Raw genomic sequence first — 19569 nt, 5'->3', positions numbered from 1 at the left:
TTACAAATCAATAAATTGAGTGTTATGCCAACGACTTCTGCTTAAGAAGTTTCCTTCATCACTACTGAAACCAATCTTTTGCTCATAAGGTCGTAACAGCAGCAGCTAGAGATACATTGTTAAAAAAAACTAGAGCAACTGTTTCCATAGTTATATTGTTAATACTGGTTTAGCATGTAACCCAGTAAAGATATGGAATCATTTTGAGCAGTTTGTCACCACATAAACAAGAAAAATTCAGATTCAAATCAATATAGCCACACTATATTATGGAACTTGTAACAAAACTTACCATCAAACTGGTACTGTATGATGTTATTAAAGATTTCAAGTAAAAAGAAAACTAAATGGTGATTAGTTGGAGATGAAAATAGGAACCATGGAGTACTAAATGCTTCCAACAAATGTAACAGTTTTGTGCTTGCAACCATAGACAGGGTTTTCAAATATGGTGACACTGAAACAAGAATATTTTCAAAATTACAAAAATGAAATTAAAATTTCCTTCAATAATTATGAATTCTTTTCAAGAAAGGTTCAGTACCATTAACAAGGATCGTCAGAAGACAGTCAAATAAAGGCTGCAAACGCTGATGTCCAGTAGTAATAATCTTGTGAAAAACAATGATTAAGAGATCTGCATGTGTTCCTGAAAAAGGAAAAAAATGCCATCAGTATCTACATACATAGTTTAAATAAATATGCCAAATTCACATCAGATAATTAATTTACCAGTAAACACAGGTATATCCATTGGTATTGTGGCAGTGTAAGGTTTGTTTAAACGGACACCAAAATTTCTCTCTCCACTGAGCAGGAGCAATATAAATACTCCAATGTGCATCAGGCCCACACGAGCTAAGGAGAAAAATCAGAACAGTTGTGATTAGGAAATATCTGAAACTGTGTTCATAATACTGGAATACTGCAGAAATAAAGTGTCAAGCAAGATGATGGCTGCTTACATTGATCAGCCCTTGAATCATTGAGATGATAGAGAATTGGAACCAAAATTTCAAGAACATCACTGCTCTTCAAAACATAGTATAGGAATTTCTGAAAGTAAATCATGTTATTTAAAATTAAATTCATAAGACATAAATAAATATTGCTGATACAAAAAGGTTTTTATTGGGTTTTCAATTTAAATTAAACAGATGAGAGCAAATCCATAAAATATAATTTACACCTAATTATCTAACAGAAGATAAGAGTCATACCATTCATTAATAAAATTACCAGTGGAAAATCCAGGATGGAATGTAAAAAGTTCTATTTGTGACAGTCTTTTTGTTGTGCCTATCTGCGACTCAGCATCTCTGCTACATGGTGAGCAGCAACTTTCCTTTACATAATATTGTTATCAGGTAAGTTACCTTTAAGATACTTTACACAGTACAGCATGGGATTTCAAGGAGCCAAACTCAAAAATCTCAAGTATTATGATAAATAATTTAAGTTTAATAACCATGTCCATCAACTGAATTGGAATCAGGTTTCCCTTTAGGATAAAATACTTTATGCAATACAGATTCATTGCCAGAACACCTGCTGCTGTGTCAATGTCCTGAATGTTTGAAATATATACATCAGGGAGATTATTCCATAGATAGATATTTTTTGTATGCTCAATCAAGAAAAATCATTTTTAAATTTCTTTCTATGGAAATTTTAAGTTGTTATGATGAGGTTGTGGTCTGAACTGTACAATGACTGAAACAGAAGCTGCATTTGATGACTGATGACAAAACTTGAGAAAATTACATTTGCAACAGACTATCAAAAGCTGGAATGAGAATCCTACGACTATCATGATACCAACTGAAGAATTGTGCAACTGGTTTACAGTAAATTGAGCCTAATGTCAATCACAAATGAATGTAGTACAAATGCAAGGGGAGTTATTAAGTAAAAAAGTACCTTTTTGACACAGTCTATTCATTTTAGGTCAATGTACTTTTTTCAGTATCTTTTGAGTGATTAGATTTCATATCTCGATTGCAACTCTGAAAGGTCATCAAAATATCTACACATGTCAACCATAACCACTTTGATACACACAAAATGCTTTTAAGACACAAGTTTCTTAGAATGTGGGAATAAGTAAAAGTCAAAGGGTCCCACGTGTGGTCAACAGGATGGCTATTTCAACAATTTTTACTTCAAATCCTTCAGTTTGCAGTGCTAAAAAATGAGGAAATTTTCTCAAGTGTCCACTTACATCAGTGGTTGCATGTCCACGGGCTTTAAGACAAGTGATCCTTGACATCTGTTAAGTGGTGAGTCACCAACCATGGACACAACTGATAGCTCAAGAAAAATTTATCAGTATATATGGCTGCGAAACTAGACATTCACACAATGTTACAGCATCTTTGTTATATCACATTCAAGACACATACACTTTTATTTGAATTAAGCTCTTGTTTTCTTAACTGTTGTAAATGAAGATGTCAAATCTTGACCAGTATTAGATGGATTTATGTTAACTGACAAAAACAAAACAATATGAGATGTGAAATTCAAGTTTACCAATTAGACCAAAACACATGCAACATGACTACTTTAAAAAGCTGCACAAACATAACTACTACACAGAGCAAATGCACATTCAATTTACTTTATTCAGCACCTTTTACCAACAAAACAAAAAAAATGTTTCATTAATGTCACTAACACGGCTGTATCGGGGCAAGAACATTTTACCTTGTCCTTGTAAAACACCTTATATCCTTTCGAATCATAAGGAATAAAGTGGAATCAATGAGTTGAAAACCTACTTAAACCACACATTTCATTTCATCTTCAGCCAATATGTAACATGTTTTTGAGTACTGAATGACTACCAAAAATTTTAATATATTTTCAATACTTACAATACAAAAAGTTTGTTGTTGAGGTATTTATTCCATAAAAGCAGGCAATAAGAAAACTGTGCAAAAGTGATTACTGAGCATGGTACACAAAGGCTTACACAAAAATTGTTTTACATCTTTACACTTACTAACCAGTACATTTTGTCAGTTATATTAAAAATGGTAGTGATACTTATGAAACTGGTAGCTTTCATTCGTGCATATGAAGATACTGATTTGCTGTCACCTCAACAAACAAAGTAGTAGTATAATTAATTCCAGTCAGCAGTTAAAACAGCATGTACAAAGCTGACAACTGAGAAATCAGTCCAAGTGTTGTCTCTCATCCCTTCTTTCTCATTTATCAATAGTAACTCTTATGTTATTTATCAGTATTTCCCTCTGTCCCTGACACACTCTTTTCGTCTTAGCATTATACCCCCCACCTATTTCCCACACCAAATGCAATCACATTTGATTGCTCCTTGTTTCTTCTTCTATTGTTTTTTGTGCATCTTCTACTTAACTCCTTTTCTCTGGGCTCATAATTACACACTACAATACTATATTTCCATCACATTTTCAATACCATTTTTGTTAGAAAAATATTGATTACTTTTGCACATTACTCTATTCCTGCTGCTAAATGCAAGTAGCAGAGAGGGAGGTGGTGGTGGTTGTTGGGATGTTTAAGGGGGACTAAACAGCGAAGGTCATCAGTCCCCCATTCCAAAAACAGGCGATACGAAAATTTGCGGAGCAGGGAAAGCCCCAGGGGGAAGGAGACTCCCCCCCCAGGCACTGAAAGAACACAAATGCGGCAACAAACACTACAGACAAGAAGAGTACAGATGAACACCAGACATAAAGAAACAGAAGAAAAGAAGATGGCCGGAGACTGGTTGACTGACCACGAGAACAAAAACAAGGGGAAAGAGGCAACCATCTGACTACACACCAAAATCTGCAACCAATTATGAGAGGCTCGAGGACAAGAGACACAGAAAGGGAAAGGTGCAGGAGCTCCCTAAATGGAACCATAAAAAGGACTACCACGGATAAAATTTAAAACTTCGCCAGCCATGGAGGCATCGTCGCATAAAACCAAAGGCAAAGTGCCCGGGAGATTAAAAGACTGCCGGAGGGTGCGCAGTCGGGGACACTCCAACAAAATGTGGGCGACCGTCAGCCGGGACCCACACCGACACAGGGGGGGGATCCTCCTGACGCAAAAGATGGCCGTGCGTCAGGTAGTTATGGCCGATGCGGAGCCGACACAGGACGACAGAGTTCCTGCGAGAAGCCCGCAGGGAGGACCGCCATACATCGGTCGACTCCTTAACAGCTCGTAGTTTATTCGGGGATGTCAGGCCACGTCAATCATCATTCCACATCCCAAGCACCTTACGGCGCAACACCAACTGCAGATCACGAGCCGGGAGGCCAATCTCCAAAGCTGGGGCGTCGAGCGCCCCTTTGGCCAGCCTGTCGACATGTTCATTCCCCGGGATGCCAATGTGGCCTGGCATCCAAACAAAGACCACCGAACGACCAGAGTGGGTAATGGCAGAAACAGACTCCTGAATAGAGGATACCACAGGAGAAGAGGTATAGCAGCGGTCAATAGCCTGGAGGCTGCTCAGGGAGTCACTGCAGATGACGATGGACGTACATGAGCAGGAATGCATATGCTCAAGAGCGTGCAAGATGGCCACCAGCTCTGCAGTAAAAATACTGCAGCCAGCCAGCAAGGAGCGCTGTTCAACATGGGCAGGGTGAGCAAAAGCGTAAGCAGTACGACCATCAACCAGGGAACCATCAGTGTAGACAGTCTCACAGCCCGAAAATGAGGCGAGGAGCGCAAGAAAACGGCGACGGAGGGCCACAGGCAAAACCGAGTCCTTGGGTCCCCGTGCCAAGTCTAGATGGAGGGACGGCCGGGGCAGACACCAGGGAGGCATAGGTGTACGGACCCGGAAGGGAGGCAGAAGAGGGAATGACCCCAGTTCCGACAGCAGGGACTGGGCGCGGACAGCAATGGAAAGCCCAGACCTAGGTCGCCGTTCGGGCAGATGGAGAACCATGGCCGGGAAAAGCAGGCGATGATTGGGATGGCCCGGCGAGCAATGCACGTGGACAGCACAGTCAGCGAGCAGTCGATGGCGGCGAATCCACAGCGGGGGAACCCCAGCCTCCACCAGTAGACTATCCACGGGGCTCGTACGAAAAGCGCCAGTTGCAAGCCAAACCCCACAGTGGTGTATGGGGGTACAACAACGTCAACACTGAGGGGGATGCAGACCCATAGGCCAGGCTCCCATAATCAAGCCTGGACTGCACAAGGGCTCTGTACAATCTCAACAGCGTGCAGCGATCTGCACCCCAAGACGTGTGGCTCAGGCAGCGGAGGGCATTGAGGTGCCGCCAGCACTTTTGCTTCAGCTGAGTAATATGAGGAACCCGTGTGAGCCGGGCATCAAAGACGAGTCCTAAGAAGTGGCTAGTGTCCACCACTTCAAGTAGGTGGCCGTCGAGGTAAAGTTCAGGATGAGGGTGGACCGTCCGATGCCTGCAGAGGTGCATAACTCGAGTCTTGGATGCAGAGAACTGAAAACCACGAGTCCGAGCCCATGATGCTGCCTTGCGAACGGCTACTTGCAGCCTGTGTTCGGTGACTCCTGTAGTCGTTGAGCTAAATGAGATGCAGAAGTCGTCGGCATACAAAGAAGGAGACACCGACGACCCCACGGCTGCAGCCAGACCATTAATGGCCACTAGAAATAATGAGACGCTCAACACCGAGCCCTGGGGGACCCCATTTTCCTGCATATATGAGGAACTAGAGGTGGCACCGACCTGCACCCGGAAAGAGCGGCGCAATAAAAAGGTTTGAAGAAAAACCGGGAGCTGACCACGAAGACCCCACGCATGCAACGTAGCAAGGACGTGATGCCTCCATGTGGTGTCATACGCCTTCCGCAGATCAAAAAATACAGCAACGAGATGCTGACGTCGGGCAAACGCCGTACGGATAGCAGATTCCAGCCACACCAAATTGTCCGCAGCAGACCGGCCCCGACGGAAGCCACCCTGGGATGGAGCAAGGAGACCGCGCGACTCAAGGACCCAACACAAACGCCGCCCCACCATACGTTCGAGCAATTTGCACAAAACGTTGGTGAGGGTAATGGGACGATAGCTGTCCACCGCCAGTGGGTCCGCACCAGGCTTCAAGATGGGGACAATAACACCCTCTCGCCATTGCGACGGGAACACGCCCTCGCTCCAAATGCGGTTAAAGATGGTGAGGATGTGTCTCTGGCAGTCCCTGGAGAGATGCTACAGCATCTGCGTGGGGATGCAGTCTGGTCCTCGTGCTGTATCAGGGCAATCGGCGAGGGCAGCGAGGAATTCCCTCTCGCTGAAAGGAGCATTGTATTTTTCAGAACGCCGCGTGTGGAATGATAACGGCGTCTGCTCGGCTCGCTCCTTTAGAGAGCGAAAGTTGCAGTCGCAGAGCTCGTAGCAAAGTGCGCGGCAAGGTGGTCAGCAATGGCAGCAGCGTCCGTGCAGACAGCGCCATCCAGGGAGGTCCCAGGGACACCCGTAGGGGTCTGGTATCCATAAATTCGCTGGATCCGGGACCACACGAGCGAGGGGGGAGACATGGGAGCCCAAGGATGAGACATACCTCTCCCATCACTCCTGCTTACGCCGTGCAATAAGATGACGGGCCAAGGCACGGAGCCTCTTAAAGGTGATGAGGGTCTCCAGAGACGGGTGCCGCCTATGCCGCTGGAGAGCCCACCTACGGTCGCGAATAGCCTCAGCAATCTCCGGCGACCACCAGGGTACAGCCTTCCTCCGAGGGAGTCCAGAAGAGCGGGGGATGGCAGCCTCGGCCACAGAAATGATTGACGTGGTCAAGACATGGATCACCTTGTCAATGTCACCCTGTGGGGGAGACGCAATGGTGGCAGCAGAAGTAAAAGCCGGCCAGTCAGCCCTGTTGAGAGCCCAGCGGGGCAGGCGCCCAGAAGACTGACAAAGGGGCAGTGACAAATAGATGGGAAAATGGTCACTACCACACAGGTCAGGATGCACTCTCCAGTGGACTGATGGTACAAGCCCTGGGCTGCACAACGACAGATTTATGGCCGAGAACGTGCCATGCGCCACACTGAAATGTGTGGCGGCGCCAGTGTTTAAGAGGCAGAGGTCGAGTTGGGAGATGAGATTCTCGACATCTCTGCCTCGGCCAGTAATCTTCGTTCCACCCCCACAGGGGATTGTGGGCGTTAAAAATCTCCCCGGGAGAAGAAAAGGCGTGGGAAGTTGGGTGACAAGTGCAGCCAATTCGGTCAGGGAGAATGTACCACCTGGAGGGAGATGGACACTGCAGACGGTTATGTCCTGGGTAGTCCTTACGCGGACAGCCACAGCTTCCAATGATGTTTGAAGGGGCACAGGAGCACTATATACAGAGGTAAGGACATACATGCAGGCTCCACCTGACACACAATTGTAAGTGCTATGGTTGCAATAGTAACCCCTGTATCCACGAAGGACAGGGGTCCGCATTGCCGGGAACCAGGTTTCCTGGAGGGCAATGCAGAAAGCAGGTGTCATGCTTAGAAGCTGACGTAACTCAGGTAGATGGCTAAAATAACCGCCACAATTCCACTGGAGGATCGTACAAAGCGTGTCCTGTAGGGGCATGCAGGCACTGAAAAGGCAAATTACGTCGCAGGGTCAAGTGCTGCCATCGCCTGAGTGACGGACGTCGCTACGTCCATCATTTCTGAAGAGACGGCGAGATCCAGTTCATCAGGGGATGCAAAGAGCTCAACCTCATCCTCAGAGGCTGAGCTGACAGGAAGCGATGGTGTGGGAACCACTGGGTCCTTATCCTTCTTAGAGAGCTCCCTCTTCTCTCTCTTGTCTTTCGGAGGAGGGTTTGCATGCTGGGAGGACTTTCCTGACGCATTATCAGGAACAGACGAAGAGCGTGAAGCCCTTCGACCAGCAGCTGGTGGCTTCTTCAGCCACTGGCTAGTGTCTTGTGAGACACTGGGGAAGTCCTTGGAAGGGACTCCCTCAAGGGATCCCTTCCGAATAAGTGAGGCCGGAGGAGGCTGTTGCGTCCCCGGCTGAGCAGCCGGAGAGGGCTGTCACTTCTCCGGCTGAGTAGCCGGAGAGTGCTGTCGCCTCTCCAGCTGAGAGGTGGGGACTGACGTCCCCGGTTGTTCTGGGCGCACTGCTCCAAAACTGGGTGTTTTGGGAGTAGTGGAAGAGAGAGTGGCCCCCACCTGTGGTGGGGCAGGCGTAATGTGAGCGTTCGGTGGGCCAACTGTGAAAGGAATCTTTGCAGGAACTGGTGGCGGCAGTGTTACAGCAGCATAACTCCTCAACATAGGTGTGGGGTTGAGCCGTTCTAATTTCTTCCTCGCCTCTTGGTAAGTTAACCGGTCCAGGTTCTTAATTTCTTGTATCTTCCGCTCTCGTTGGTAGACTGCACAGTCTGGCGAGCAGGGAGAATGATTCTCCCCACAGTTAACGCAGGTGGGAGGCGGAGCACACGGAGCATTGGGATGCGAAGGTCCTCCAAAATCTCAACACGTGGGGCTGGCAGTGCATCTAGAGGACATGTGTCCAAATTTCCAGCACTGGAAGCATCGCATAGGGGGCGGGACATAGGGCTTGACATCGCACCGGTAGATCATAACCTTGACCTTCTCGGGCAAGCAGTCGCCCTCAAAGGCCAGGATGAAAGCACCGGTAGCGATCCTATTATCCTTGGGTCCCCTAAAGACACGACGAACGAAGTGTACACCTCATCGTGCCAGGTTCTCCCGTAGCTCGTCATCAGACTGTAGCAGAAGATCTTTATGAAAGATAATCCCCTGGACCAAATTTAGTGACTTATGGGGAGTGACGTTAACGGGTATGTCACCAAGCTTCTCACAGGCGAGTAACACCCTTGACTGTGCATTGGAAGCTGCTTGTATCAAAATGGCCCCGCTCCGCATTTTGGAAAGAGATGCCACTTCCCATTGTCTTCAAGATGGGTCACAAAGAACAGAGGCTTAGTCCCCAAAAAGGAATCCCCATCAGTTCTGCGGCACACAAGGTATCGCGGGGAATACCGCTCCTGTCTGTCCGCAGCCCTGCGTCCTTCCCAGGGCGTGGCTAGGGAAGGGAACGATTTGGGGTTATATGCCACAGCGTTAAAGTCTACTTTACCACGCTTAGAGATGTTGGTGGTCGTGCGGCCACCAGATTGAGACTTTACCCGATTCACTGCGGGGTATCCGCCCCGATGCCACCCACTCCAACCAGGGGCTCTCCCCACGGGCGCCACCCAGCCACAGCAAAGGCCACCTGGCAGGATGGCCGTTGCCGGGAGTCCTGATGCCCCAAAGAGACGAACATCTACTCCTTGGCTTATGTGGGGAGGTGTCAGCTCAGGCATCGGCAGTACGATCCCTGTGTTGTCAGGGGGCTACAACCTAGAGGGTACATGACGACCCCACCACAACAGGCTGGCTACCGTGCTGGATTTTGGGTGCCATGGGAAGTCCATAGGTATCGTGGGTGCAGATGGTGACGCACTAATGATGTAACTTACACAATCCATCAGGGGTGTATGCCCAAAATAAGGGATGGAAGGTGTAGCTACAACGCCAAGACGAAAAAGAGTGCCAAGGTCTTAGGGCACAGAGGACTGAAGGGGCACCACGTAAGGTGTCCTTCCCCAAAAGGCTCGTACTTCTGTTGAATTTGGAAAAATGGAAGTCAAACCCCGATGGGGACCATCACATTAAAGGCCGAAACAGTTGAGACTCCTTTTAGTCGCCTCTTACGACAGGCAGGAATACCACGGGCCTATTCTTACCCCCGGACCCGCAGGGGGGAGAGAGGAAGTAGAAGGAAGGGGGGGGGGGGAGAAAGAGAGAGAGAGAGAGAGAGAGAGAGAGAGAGAGAGAGAGAGAGAGATTCTTGTTATACCATTCTCACTGACACTGAGGATGCAATACAAATTAATAAATTACATGAGCTTATGATTAAATAAAAGGTGAATGTAACAATACCTTGTTGTAGTCACACATTTTCCAAAAAAAGACCAGAAGCTCTTGATGAAATTGCACTTTTTTTGTTGAGTTGGGTAAGTATGTTTGTACCAGAGGATTGTTAAGAAGTCTGGTAAATCCATGGAGAACAAAATGAAAATCTTCATCTCTGTGGATTCTTGACAGATAATTTATAAAAAGATTGTCTGGTACAGGAACCTACATGTACAGATTGCATTAATTTAAAAAGTGATCCCTTAGGCTATAAAAAAAATTACAGGTATAAACTGAATGTCAGATTTTTACCTCTTCTCCTTCAGGGACACTGCTGGTTGTATCATGATCTAAAGTTACTATCAATATCTGCAAGGCTGTATCTACTAAAGGTTCCATAGAATCAGAGAAAAGTAAATGGTTGTAAGGAACACCAAGACCCACTGGATCATATGCACATACAGTGTTCAATAGAGAAGTAAACAGTGGTAAAGCATGCCGATTCTCAGCACTTGTGAAGTACTGAATCCACCTATTTGGTGCAGTATGTATATCTGCAACAAGAAAAATATATCAGCAGGCAGAATATATACACCAGAATACACCAAAAGTATGAATGAAATGAGACACAGTTGCACAAATAATATGTTGAATACTGCATGCACTCATGCCTATACCCCCCCCCCCCCCCACCCTTTCCACACACAATTTCAACTTCCTCACTCCATTTAATTTCGCTTGGCCCTCCCCTTCTAAGGAAGCAACATTTCCAAACAAGCATCCTTTTCTGATGGTCACTCAAGAACCACTATCCAACCAAGCTAAAACAATAAATTTTGAAAAATAAATAAATAAATAAATACCAGTCAGATGTATTGTGAAATTATTTGTCTAAAAATAAGAAATGAAATAGATTAGAGAAATTTTTGCTGCATCTCATTTGCTGTTTGTGATTTTGAGCACCATTAAATTCTTCCTCTAATCTATTTTATTTCTTTTTCTCAAGTCTATTATATTTCTTTCTGGCCAATCATTTCACAAAACATTTGACTTTTTTTTCTAGTTTTCTCAGAAAGCAACCTCAATCACTTTCTTAGCACGTTCTGTTCTTCAAATATCCTGAATTTAGTTCTTGATTCGATGGAAACCTTTTTCACAATTTAATATCACACTAATGTAACTCTTTACGTGCAAAGAAGTTAGGTATCAAAGAGTTAATCTTTCTGACACTTCATTTACATAGCTAGCAGCAGCTGCTCATGAAATATTTCATTTTTCTATTAAATCACTACTTTTTTCTTAATTACCTTTATTACTTTAAAGCAGTTAACTTTTTTGTTTTTTCAAAAACAGACCTCAAGCTAGTCAGTATGATGCTCCATTTATTGATATCTCATTCCAGCAAATCAGTATTTTTTTCCTTAATTGCCCTGATTATTTTCAAGAAAATAAAACATTTATTACAAAACTAGACCTCATGCTGGTCTATTTTATACCAAATTTTTCCATTTTCCACTCTTTGTTTGTCTATGAAAAATTAGACAAAACACTTGTGTAATTTATAGGGAGCCTTGTTTGAGCAGAACTGCACCACCACCACCACCAACAACAACAACAACAACAACAACACACAACATATTCTCACTGACAGATGGCACTCCTTTCAAAATGTCACCTCCATACTTTAAAGACAAGCATAAGTTAAATTCACATCATTGCTGCCTTTAACACTACTACTACATTCACTCATCAACAAGCCACAAAGAAGGAGCTTCCCCTTTTCCCTCCCCAACTACACACCACTGCCCTGTACTGAAACAAGTTACCCGAGATTGAGGCCAGGATGATTACAGGAGTGGAGGATGTGTTTTAAGGAGAACGCCCATCTGTGAAGTTCAGAGCAGCTGGTGCAGGTGGGAAGGGTTCAGATGCCCCAGATTGTAAAGCAGAAACTGAAACTCATCATGTTGTGCTCAGCTGCATGTTGTGCCACCAGGTGGTCAACTTCATTCTTGGCAATAGTTTGGTGATGGTCATTCCTTTTGTTGGACAGCTACTTGGTAGTCATACTGGCATAGAAAGCTGTCCATCATTCGCAGCAGAGTTGGTATATGACATGGTTGCTTTCACAGATGGTCTGGCCTCTGATGGGATAGGATAAGCCTGTGGCAGACTACAGGACGATGTGATGGGTGCACGGATTGGACAGGTCTTTTACCTTGGTCTGCCACAGGCATACAATCCCCGTGGCAAGGGATTGGGAGTGGGAGTGGCATAGCGACTACAATGTTGTTTGCATTGGGTGGACAATGAAACATAACTTTAGGAGGAATGGGAAGTATCTTGTGTACAATGTCACTCATTTCAGGAGCGTGAGAGGTAATCAAAGCCCTGGCGACAAATATGTAACAGTTGTTCCAATCCAGGGTGATACTGAGTGATGAGGGGCCACTCCTTTGTATCTGATTCTCGGGGGTGATGAGAGGATTGAATGTGTGTGTGAGAGAGAGAAGGCACAGGAAATCCATTTGTGAAATAGGTTTGGGCGGGTATTGCCTGACTGTGAAGGCCTGGGCAAGGCAGTTCTCGTCACAGCACATATGTCGTCCGTGGGTGGCTAGGCTGTATGAGTGGGGTTTTTTGGTATGGAAGGGATGGCAGCTGTCGAAATGCAGGTACTGTTGCTGGTTAGTGGGTTCAATGTGTGGGTGAAGCCATCAGAGAGGTGGAAGTTAATGTCAAAGTAGATGGTGCACTGGGTAGGAGGAGGAACAGGTGAATTGGATGTGAGAGAAGGCGTTGAGGTTGTGAAGGAATGTGGATAGGGTGTCTTGGCCCTGAGTTCATATCTTTAAGATATGATTAGCCTGAACCAGACTAGGAGTTGGGAGTTTTGGGAGGCTATGGAGGTTTCCTATTTGGTCCATAAACAGGTTTGCATAAGAAGGTGCCATGCTGGTGCCCATGGTTATCCTGCAGATTAGTTTGCATACCTACAAAGGAAAAGTAGTTAGTAGTTATGGGTCAGGATATAGTTGGTAAGGAGTGTACGGAATGAAGTGGTTGGTTTGGAGTCTTCAGGATATTGGAAGAGGTAATGCTCGGTAATGGCAAGGCGATGGGCATTAGGGCTGTTGGTGTATAGGTAGGTGGCATCAACAGTGATGAGTAGGGATCCATGAGGGAAAGAGATGGGGACGTTGTAAAGTCAGTGAAGAATGTAGATAGTATCTCTGATGTGGAAGGCTAGGTTTTGGGCACTTGGTTGGAAGAGTGGAAATTCTTCCAGTGGGAGCACAGTAACCAGCTACAATGGGATGTCCAGGATTGCTGGATTTGTGGACTCTGGGTAGGATGCAGTAGAGGGGTGCACAGGGTGTCATATGGGTCAGTAGGGACTTACAGGAGAGGTTCAGGAAAGAGCTTATGAATTTCAGTAGTGATTGGACGTTATGCTGGACTTCTGCGATGGAATCACTCTAGCAGAACCTGTAGATGCAGGAGTCAGACAGTTGACAGAGTCATTTTGTTAGGTAGTTTCTGGGACTCATCACGACAGTGGTGGAGGTTTTGTCTGCAGTGAGGGCAATTAAGTCAGGATCTGTTTTCATGTTGTGTTCGCCTTTCCTTTCTTCTGATGAATGCTTACTGTTCTTAGGAAGGAATAATAAGATCAAGCTGGAGGTAAGGAATTCAAGGACAGTGACCATGGGCTGGTTCGGTGAGAAGGGGGTGGAGGCTCATGGATGGTGGTATGAACTGTCAGAAAGAATGTTCAATGTTGGGATTAGACTAGCTTTGCTTAGAGCGATTGGTGGCAAAGAAGGGTTTCCACTGTAGGCATTGGGAGCAGGAAAGTAGGTCTTTGACAGATCCATTATGGTTAAACTTGGGTGCAGGGCTGAAGGCCTAAGGGTAGGACAAAACTTTAGTGGAACTGATGTTTTTGGTGGAAAGGTTAATAACTGCATTTTGAATTTGCTTGGGTTCTGGGTTTTGTGTGATGCTGGAAGGGAATTTTGGAGGATGTGAGAAACTGAACAGGTCAGCTAGGCACGGATTTGGATTACAAAAGGGTTCATTATGAGTAGGATAGGTGTTGATGGATAGTCGAGCCACAAGGTGGGCGTAGGATGTCAACAGGTTGGACAATTTATGAAGGTGGTATCTGAAATGCTGTTCCAGATGTTGGAGTGCAAGGATTTCTATTTCGGAGATGATGTATGTCTACTAGGGACAGCACAGCAGTAGTGTCTTGCGGAAGCTGTAGAGGTGTTTCTGGTATGGTTGTACCATGTAGGTGTTCCTGCAGTACCAGGTTTGTAAGGGATAGGGGCTAGCAGAAACTGACAGATGAAGGTCATTCTGAAAGGAAGGGTGGAGTCCGGAGAAGGAGACTTTTATGGTTAGGCCATGGAGGGGGGGGGGGGGGAGGGTATTTCATGGTTTAGATGACATTAAAGGATCAGGTTGTGGGACTGGGTTTTGACCAGTGAAAGGAATACACTCTGAACTGGTGCAGAAAGATGGAGCACTGGTCAATTAGGGTAGGGATGGTGTTAATAAATGGGAAATGACAAGGGAAATGGGTGGGTGAAATCATTATAAGGTTGCAAGGGTAACTGGATAATACAGTGTGAGTCTAAGGAGTAAAATGGATGGAAGAAATTGTGCCGGTAACAACAGGACAGTTTTTGGTGCAGTACTGCATTTTGACAGCTGCCAACCATAAAATCCCTCCAAGAATGTATCATGCAAGTGTTCTGTGCTTGGTTACCTTTGCAGATGAGCTACACTTTCCTACAATTCTCCCAATGAACTGACCATTCACCTTCCCTAAAAATCAACCTAAAATAATCACTCCATTTTATGTTGCTTTGCATCATTATACCTGGGTATTTAATCACTGTGACTGTGTCGGGGAGCAGACTGCCAGTGCTGTATTCAAACATTACAGGATTGTTTTCCCTACTCCTCTGCAGTAACACACAATTGTCCACATTTATAACAAGTATGTAACAGTGTACAAAAAGTTCAACTTGCTGCACTTGTTTGAGTTTGAAAATCAAAAAATGATGTATTCATATTCTGTGTGGATGTCTGCAGCACAACAAAACAAAAAGGTAAGGCACAGAAGAAGCCTTAGACCACAGCCTAATGCCCTTATAATGAAAATCAGTGAAGACATAATAATGGAAGTTCTTCAGTAGTGGATGAAACCCTTTATGAACTGAGGTACAGTTGACCAGCAAGAGAACTTCAGTACTGTCATATAAACAACAGAGGAACTCATGTAATAAAGAGAAAAAATTGCTGAGGGTTCACTGAATCCAAATGCAATTCTGTGGTATTCTGAAATATCTTGATTTTTATTAAAGCTCTTTGTAATTTGTCTTGTTACTGAATAAATTGTATTTTTTATAATTCTTAAATAAAACTTTGTAAAATTTAATATTCTGTAACAGTTTACTAAATAATGGAAAATACATTGAATGGGTTCAGGCTTGTCTGCTCTGTAGAGTAGGTAGATGGTGGTCTGTGGCATCTTTGCTGAAAGAGTACAGTGCTGGTGCATGCACAAGTGTTCTGGAGCACACCGTTCATCGTGCATTGTTGAACAGCAGACCATCCTGTGTATTCACGCGTTGACCCGACAACATTGTCAATTATGATTGCAGTGGACACGGGACCATCGAGATTCGACCATCAACTAATGGAAACATGTCTGCTCCTCTTCAGGTGAATCATAATTTTGCTACATTAGGTTGATGGTCGTCTCCACAAATGTTGTCATTAAGGTGAATGGTGGCTCGAAATGTTTAATGCAACATTGATGCAGGCTGGTGTGAGCGGTATTATCCTACGGGAGACATTCTTGGAGCCAGAACTGTGATACAGTGGTTTGAAGAGCAATATAGTGAACTCCCATTGATGACTCGAAAACCAAATTCGCCTGATGTAAATCCTATGGAACCCATCTGAGTCGCTATCAGATGCCGTCAACACGTACGAAAATCAGCGGCCTGTTATTTACAAAATTATGTGCATAGACATCTGATGCCACATGCCTCCACAAGCCGACCAACAAACTACTGGATATAACTGATATTTTGTTCCAAAGACGGACAAACAAGCTATTAAGCAGGTGGTCATAATGTTTTGGCTCATCAGTATATGTTGCAGTTGAGTTACTTACTGTCCACTTCTTGAACCAGTACTGATTTTTTTATAATTGTATAAATGTGATGTATACTGCAATCTTATTGCAGTTTTACATAGTTCACTCAGAGATGCTTTAATATCATGGGTCATTAAATGACAGGAAGTATGTTGAGAACAGGGGGGAGGGGGTGTTTCCCATTAATAACACCCATGATGACAGCTGACGCTCAGAGGTTCAGAGCACAATCATACCAAGCAATTCCATCCGCACCTTTCGACTGCACCACTGTCGGTTACTCAATTGGACATGGAATGCCAACCTTTGCTGATCCTCCACCCACAAGGGTACAACTCGCTCTCCAGGGCATCTCTGGTGCTTCCTGTGGATGAGGGCATGGAGGTGGTGGTCATCACAACCTCACCCATCTCGGCGACTGTCATCCACACTGCCACCCCCCCCCCCCCCCCCAATTGCCTCTTCCAGTCAGTGAGCTCCAGTTCTGGGACACCAACCAGGCTGCCAGTTCACCTTCCAAAGCATTGTCCAGGATGCTACCATCCATTCATTCATGTCCATTTCAGGGGGGAGGGGCCCCATATCCTGGCCCAGTGAGTTTGAAAGCCCTACGGACAGAAGATTTGTCCAGACGGAAGATATGGAGCTCAATGACACCTGCTAAACAGCGCTGCTACATTTGCAGGTGCTGGTGTCACCACTAGAAACGCTGCTGCACAGATACACCCACCTTGCAATGTTAGCTTGTGTCTGTATATGTGTGTGTGTGTGTGTGTGTGTGTGTGTGTGTGTGTGTGTGTGTGTGTGTGTGTATGCACGTGCGCGAGTGTATACTCGTCCTTTTTTCCCCCCTAAGGTAAGTCTTTCCGCTCCCGGGATTGGAATGACTCCTTACCCTCTCCCTTAAAACCCACATCCTTTCGTCTTTCCCTCTCCTTCCCTCTTTCCTGATGAGGCAACAGTTTGTTGCGAAAGCTTGAATTTTGTGTATATGTTTGTGTGTCTGTCGACCTGCCAGCCCTTTCATTTGGTAAGTCACATCATCTTTGTTGTTGGATATATATATATATATATATATATATATATATATATATATATATATATATATATACACAAAGATGATGTGACTTACCAAATGAAAGTGCTGGCAGGTCGACAGACACACAAACGAACACAAACATACACACAAAATTCAAGCTTTCGCAACAAACTGTTGCCTCATCAGGAAAGAGGGAAGGAGAGGGAAAGACGATATATATATATATATATATATATATATATATATGTGTGTGTGTGTGTGTGTGTGTGTGTGTGTGTGTGTGTGTGTGTGCGCGCGCTCGTGCGCGCTAACTTGAATTTCCTTAGCAGCACAAATGGCAAACTTGAAAATAGAGGGATCCTTCTGTCAGCAGAACTTCAGTATGTTCACGACATTGGAAGAAAACACATTTAATGGATCTCCAGCACAAATGTCACAAAATGAATTTAGATGTGTATTTGCAAACATTAGTGGGTTTCAAATCATGTGCAAAATTTTAAATGTGTTAGATGTCCACAAACAAGAGGATGTCAATGTGAAAGTGAGTAACAAGCCCTGCTATAAACTTTCCAGATCCTCACCTTGTGATGTGGAGCACTCATTTCCCCAGTATAAGACAGGGTTTGAGGATTGTCATCAGTCATTTCTGATGGACAAGTTGAGAATGAGGACCATTGCATATTATAATAAATTCTCCACCAATCAGTGAGGCACAGCATAAATTGCATTTGTGAGTCCTGCATACTGTTCATATTCACATAAATAAGCTGAAATATAATTAAATATTTTTACCTTTTAGTCACATATTTCAAGTACTAAAGAGACACCTACACTAAGCTTGTACGTCCTTTTCTGGAGTACTGCTGTGTGGTGTGGTATCCACAACATACAGAATCAATGGAGGGCATCTAAAAAGTTCAACAAAGGGCACCCGTTTTGTTCAGCACAAAATAGGGAGGAGAGCGCCACTAATGTGATATATGAATTGGGTTGGCAATCATTAAAATGAAGGCATTTCTCATTGCAGCAGGATCTGCTCATGAAATTTCAGTCACCAACTTTCTCTTCAAAGTGTGAAAATATTTTGTTGACACCCATCTACATGGAGGTGAATGATCATCATAACAAAATAAGTGAATTCAGAGCCAGTGCCTTGCTTTCTCAATGCAATTGCTTCAGGAAGAAGAGATTCAACGTACAAAACAACGTATTCTCTATTTGGAATGTTAAGCTTAATATCACCACTGTCAAAATATCATTTATATGCATCAGTGAAGTTTCTACCTACATCAGAGCACAGCAATGTTTGCCTCACTCTGTGATAGGTGACTATTATAGCAGCATTATCATAGCTCAGATCTAGCAGTGCGCTAGTATCATTAGATGTGAATGTGCTCCGATATGTGACTGTTATCCAACACTAATCGAAGCAATAAACAATTCCTGTAGTCTGCGACAGTTTAAACATAAATATTTTCATTCATACGGACATGGCAAGATCTTATGTGAGCTACAGCACTCTCTCGACCTCCTCAAGAAGTAAAATTATTGTACTGTTATCTGGGCCTGATGCAACGTACATTAAATAATGTGTCTCCTGTCACCTTCACTTAATCTTCTGACTCATGTTAGTGCTGACAAGTTTTTCATACTTATTAAGAGGAAATTTTTACTTTTGTTTAGTCTTTTGACATTTTCACTTAACACTTAGGAGTCAACACCCATAAAAATACAGGTGCGCCTGACCAGCCCAAAAATCCGACGCCCGTAATTTTACGGGTGCGTGTGCTCGATCTTCCCCTTCCTTCCTTTATGTGTTCGTAGGACCCCCAACGGTCTGGGAGGCACGGCAGAGGCTACAGTTGAAGTATTTGATGCTAGATGGTGCGGGCATGCTGGACAAGGGAGAACCACTCCTTTTTTTCTGTGAGGCTTTGTGAGTGGGAATATTCTGCCACGCGTGCACTCAGTTGCATCATCATGGTGAAGTGTGGTTTGACAGATGATGAAATCTCTTGTGAGTTATCGTGCGAGTTTGAAGAAAGTGATGATATTTCGGAGGATGATGATTTTCTTGATTCTGATGATGACCTAGACTGTATTCAAGAAGAAGATTCTGAGTCTTCAGGTAATGAATGCAGATAACAAAATACGCAATATTTTTATTCAGATTTCAACTGAAAGAGCTTTCAACATGTAACTACTGTAGTAAGTGATTTTATTTGCAAATACTACTTTTATAGTAGATTCAGAGTTCTTCAGAAGCATGTATTGCCATTGTTCCTGCTGATACCACACCTGAGGTGCGTGGGTGACCAAGGGTGAGGGCGAGACCGAGAACTTCACACCATTGTGATTCTGAGGAAGGCTGGACGACTACTGATCATGTGCCAAATATCTAGCCATTCTCAGGACACTCTGGAAAGTGCAACC

General features: G+C 44.4%; 1 protein-coding gene across 1 annotated transcript in view; it reads right to left on the bottom strand.

Moving 5' to 3' along the window:
- Window positions 1–19569, bottom strand: part of LOC126200303 (protein HID1) — an 87241-nt gene that overhangs the window by 50384 nt on the left and 17288 nt on the right. The window contains exons 6-11 of the mRNA XM_049936697.1: window positions 10232–10473; window positions 9947–10144; window positions 966–1056; window positions 733–858; window positions 545–649; window positions 293–457 (exon numbers count right to left, since the gene is read on the bottom strand). Coding sequence (XP_049792654.1) covers window positions 293–457; window positions 545–649; window positions 733–858; window positions 966–1056; window positions 9947–10144; window positions 10232–10473 — 927 coding nt within the window. The remainder of the gene's footprint in view (window positions 1–292; window positions 458–544; window positions 650–732; window positions 859–965; window positions 1057–9946; window positions 10145–10231; window positions 10474–19569) is intronic.

The sequence above is a fragment of the Schistocerca nitens genome, chromosome 1 (genome assembly GCF_023898315.1).
Source record: "Schistocerca nitens isolate TAMUIC-IGC-003100 chromosome 1, iqSchNite1.1, whole genome shotgun sequence".
In the NCBI taxonomy this organism is placed as follows: Eukaryota; Metazoa; Arthropoda; class Insecta; order Orthoptera; family Acrididae; genus Schistocerca; species Schistocerca nitens.
Note: the sequence above shows the minus strand (reverse complement) of the source record. Positions and strands in the feature narration are given on the sequence as shown.